Source organism: Phaseolus vulgaris, chromosome 4 (assembly GCF_051622355.1).
Source record: "Phaseolus vulgaris cultivar YP4 chromosome 4, ASM5162235v1, whole genome shotgun sequence".
NCBI classification, from domain to species: Eukaryota; Viridiplantae; Streptophyta; class Magnoliopsida; order Fabales; family Fabaceae; genus Phaseolus; species Phaseolus vulgaris.
Genome location: NC_143501.1, coordinates 45,012,283 through 45,017,138, shown reverse-complemented (window position 1 = coordinate 45,017,138; position 4,856 = coordinate 45,012,283). Strand labels below are relative to the sequence as shown.

Below are 4,856 nucleotides of genomic sequence, written 5' to 3'. Positions count from 1 at the left end.
CGGCCGTTGTCGGAGACTATCGAGTGTGGTATGCCGAATCTGCACACTATGTTCTTCCACACGAAATTTTGGACATTTCGAGCAGTGATGGTGGCTAGGGGTTCGGCCTCTATCCACTTGGTGAAGTAGTCTACCGCGACTAGCAAGTGCTTCGTTTGGCATGTTCATCCCCCACATGGCGAACAGCCAGGGTGATGTCATGCTATGCAGTTCTTCTGGTTTTTGATGGTGGAGGGGGCCAAACTCTTGGCATTTTTGGCATTTCTTGACATAGTCAGCGCTATCTCCATGAACGGTCTGCCAGTAGTATCCCGCACGGATGACTCTGGCCGCCATCGTTCGGGCCCCGGAGTGGCTCCCGCACGCTCCCTCGTGGATTTCTTGTAGCACGTATTGGGATTGTTCTTTGGTGAGACACTTTAGGAGTGGTGTTGAGTACCCCCTACGGTATAGGTCTTGGCCGATCATGGTGTATCGTGCGCACTTCCGTCTGATGCTTTTTTCTTCCGCCGGTTGGCATGTTCCGTGTTCTAAGTACTGGGTGATCGGGGTCATCCATGTGTGGGTCTCGGTGACCATCATGCATTTGGCGTCACCTACGCTCGGTTATGCTAGTCGCACTTGGACGACCGATCGGTGATGACTTTGTTTTTTAGAGGATGCCAGTCGTGAGAGTGCATCAGCACACTCGTTTACCTGTCGTGGTATGTGTTCGACCATGACCGCGTCGAACTTGGCTATGACGTTGCGAACCGTGTGATAGTATCGCTGGAGGAGGGGCTCCTTGACTTCAAATTCTCCTTTGATTTGGCCGACGACCAGTTGGGAGTCGCTCTTGCATGTGACCTCCCGGGCGCCTAGGTCGTTTGCTAAGTTGAGGCCGGCCAGTATGGCCTCGTACTCTGCTTGATTGTTCGTTGCTTTGAAGGAGAACTGGAGGGCTTGCTCGATCAATAAGTCCCCAGGCCCCTCGAGGACGACCCCGACGCCACAAGCCGTTTTGTTGGATGAGCCGTCCACATAGAGGACCCACTTGGCCGAGGTTTCTGGGTTTTTGGGGAGCTCGGCGGCAAAATCTGCCAAGCATTGGGATTTGATGGCACCCCTTGGTTCGTACCTGATGTCGAACTCTGAAAGTTTGACCGACCACCCTATCATCCGTCCTACAAGGTCGGGTTTAGATAAAATTTTGTATATAGGATAGTTGGTCCTTACCCTGATTTCATGGTTCTGGAAGTATGGGCGCATCCTCCTTGCGGTCAGCACCAGGGCTAGTGCCACTTTCTCTATCATTTGGTACCTGGTTTCGGCTGCGTGGAGCGTCCAGCTGACGAAGTATACCGGGTATTCTTCGTGGTCCACTTCTTGGACAAGGGCGGCGCTGACCGCTTCTTCTGATACGGCCAGGTAGACTACGATGGGTAGGTCCAGACGGGGCTTTTTGATGACGGTCGGCGACGACAGGAATGTTTTGAGCTGGCCGAAGATTTGTTCGCATTCCTCGTTCCAACTGCATTTCGAAGTTTTGTGGAGCATTGTGGCTATCGGCCTGATCCGCTCAGCGAGGCGGGGGACGAATCTAGAAAGTGTTGTTAGCCGGCCGAGTAGCTGCTGAATTTCTTTCAAGTTTTTCGAGCTTCTCATTTCCGTTATGGCCTTGCATTTGTCAGGGTTCGCTTCGATCCCTCTGTGGGTGAGCATGAAGCCAAGGAATTTGCCACCCTCTACGCCGAACGCACACTTCTCAAGGTTGAGGCGCATGTTGACCCTTCTCAGAGCGTCGAAAACTTCTTGTAGGTCTTTTATGTGTTGGCCGCACGAGTCGGATTTCACCACGATGTCGTCCACGTACACCTCCACGCTTCTGCCGATCATCCCTTTGAAAATCTTGTCCATGAGCCTCTGGTAGGTGGCTCCAGCGTTCTTTAGGCCGAACGACATTACCTTGTAGAAGTAGTTGGCGCCGTCCTTCGTAAAAGCCGTTTTGCCTCTATCGCTATGGTGCATGCTTATCTGGTTGTAGCCGGAGTAGGCGTCCAGAAAGCTCAGTATCTTGTGACCGGCCGCTCCATCCACCAGCCGGTCGATGTTGGGAAGGGGGTTTGAATCTTTGGGGCACGCTTTATTGAGGTCTTTATAATCTACACACATCCACCATTTTCCGCTTGACTTTTTGACCATCACCACGTTGGCCAGCCAAGTGGAATATCGTGCTTCGGCGATAAAGCCAGCTTTGAGGAGCTTCTCGGCCTCGCTTCTGGCCGCCAGCCGCTTGTCCTCTCCGTAGTTTCTTTTCTTTTGTGCTACCGGGCGCGCTTCTTTATACACTGAAAGGCGATGGGTGATGATGTCCGGATGGACGCCTGATACGTCGGCAGTTGTCCAGGCAAAGAGATCTACGTTTCTCTTGAGGGTTTGGTGAACGAAATCCGCATCAGCGGCAGCCATTGCCGTGCCGATGCTCGTATATCGGTCCTCCCCATCAAGTTCGACCCGGCGCAGCTCGTCCTTGGCTTTGAGTCTTGGCTCGACTTCTCTTGGATCCAGATCTGCCATGGTGATGGCTTTCTTTGGTTGTGGTGAGTACCGGTGGGGGCTTCTCCCACGGCCGGCAATCTTTCGTCTTGGTGAGCGGCTACTGTTGGACCTCTGTCGTGTAGGTTCAACTCGTAGGCTTTCAGCGTAGCATTCTCGGGCGACCTTTTGGTCTATGTGGATCGTTAAGATGTCGCCTGAGAGGGAAGGGAATTTCATTGTTAAGTGGGACGTGGAGACGATCGCTTCGAGCTTGTTGAGGGACGACCTGCCGAGGAGGATGTTGTAGGACGTGTTGGCATTTATGACCAAGTATCTGATCTTAAGGGTTTTGCTAGCCCCTTCAAGGCCGAACGTTGTGTATAGCTCTATGTAACCCTTCGTTCCTACGCGTTCCCCAGAAAAGCCGACCACGTGGTCGTTGTAGGGCATCATTTCCTCCTTCGGGATTCTCATGGCTTTGAAGGTCTTCCAGTATAATATGTCGACCGAACTTCCCTGGTCCACGAGGGTTTTCTTGATCGTGAAGTTGTCTATATCGACCGATATCACCATTGGGTCGTCCTGTGCTGGGTCTATCCCCTTGAAATCTTCGTCTATGAACGTGATCGGTGGCATCCTCGGCCGGGCGGAGACGAGGTTTACTTGGTGGACGGCCCGTAGATGTTTCTTGCGTGCGCTGTTGGAACTACCTCCGCCAGCGAACCCTCCGGCTATGGTGTTGATTACCTCTCGGCCCCTACGAGTGTCGGCTTGTGGGGGGTCGTCCCTTCGTCCCCGCCGGTCTCCGCGCCTATCGCCCTCTCGTGGCCCTGGGGTGGTTCGGTCTCTTCTCCTAGGCGTTTGCTCTTTGCATGGGGAGCGACGCGTTTCCCGGGTCCCACGCACAAAGCGTTTGAGGTGCTCGGCCTGGATGAGTTCTTCTATTTTGTCCTTCAGGGCTTGGCATTCTTCGGTGGAGTGGCTGGTATTCTTGTGGTACCGGCACCTTTTGCTGCGGTCGGCGTTTTCTGGGCTCATAGCCCTCCGGGGCGGTGGTATCAACTCGGCATTTAGGGCCTCTTGCAAAATTTTGCTCCTATCCGCGTTCAGAGGCGTGTAGCGGGAGAAGAGGGGCCCTCGGTTGTCCCTTTTTTGGTCTCGGTCAGTTCGTGACCTTCCTTGTTGCTCCCTGTCCTCCTTCTTTTCTCCGCTTGCCTCGGCCCGGGCGTTGTTCCTGAATTCACGAAGTTCCTCTAGCTGCATGAATTTCGCCGCTCGGCGTCTAAGGTCATCGAGGTTGGTAGCAGGCTGCATACACAGGCTATCGGCAAACGGACCGGGTCTAAGGGCGGTCAGCATGTGGTGCATCGCCACCTCGGGGCTGAGGTTGCGAATGCTCATAGCGGTCTTGCTGAACCGATCGATGAACGTTCTGAGGGACTCTCCCTTCTCTTGGCGAATGCCGACCAGCGCTATGGATGTTAGATGGTGGGGGCGGCTTGTTGCGAATTGGACATCGAATTTCGCTATCAGGGTCTCGAAACAATCTATCGAGTTTGCAGGGAGTTTGGTGAACCAGCTCAGAGCGCCTCCCTTTAGGGAGGTGGGGAAGACTCGGCAAAAGACCGCATCGTCCGTGGTGTACAGGCTCATATGTGTTGTGTATGCGTCCACGTGCTCATCGGGGTCGGTCGTTCCATCGTACCGATCCCTGTTGAAGCCTTTCCATTTGTCCGGCAGGGGGGTCCATGACGCGGTCAGTAAAGGGATGACGCTGATCTGGGCCCGTCATGGCGGTAGTGTTGGCTGTTTTGCTGGGGTGGGACTCCCCATCCATTTCCAGAGTGAAGTCGTTTTTCGTGTCTTTTTCGGCCTGGAGGCCGGCACCGGTGGCGTAGGACTTGCCGGCCTGGTTGGTCATGGTGAGGGACGGCACCCCCTCGACCAGCTTCTTCATTCGTTTGTTTTCTTCTTGGAGGCTTTTGATTTCCTCTTCTTTCTTCTTAGCGGCCTCCTCGTGTGCCTTCTTCATCTCTGCTAACTCCTTCTGGAGTGCCATCATCATTGCCGTTTGGTCTGCCTCGGTCATGCTTGCCATGCTACGGGTTGATACCATCTACTACTATGGTTTCTTCTGGCTCTCCTCGGCCCCACAGTGGGCGCCAATTGTTCTCGAACTAGTTTGGGGACTGGGAGAACTATTGTCTTCAGATGTTACTCGGTCGGTCGTGTCTCACGTTCCTCCTTCTATCTTCCTCGCCGAACGGCTCCTCAGACTGGTGGGGTACCTGCAGATGGCACTCCAACGCTCAAGTCAGTGGGGTATCGTATTCGGCTGG

General features: G+C 54.1%; 1 protein-coding gene across 1 annotated transcript; it reads right to left on the bottom strand.

Moving 5' to 3' along the window:
• Positions 1-606: 606 nt before the first annotated feature.
• On the bottom strand, positions 607-3,918 carry LOC150028118 (uncharacterized). Its single transcript, XM_090301056.1, has one exon. The coding sequence runs from the start codon at positions 3,916-3,918 to the stop codon at positions 607-609; it is 3,312 nt and encodes a 1,103-aa protein (XP_090157182.1).
• Positions 3,919-4,856: the final 938 nt, after the last annotated feature.

What these genes read in the sequence shown, in the direction of transcription:
- LOC150028118 (XM_090301056.1), bottom strand. Translation starts at nt 3,918, where the DNA reads ATGAGCATTCGCAACCTCAGCCCCGAGGTGGCGATGCACCACATGCTG.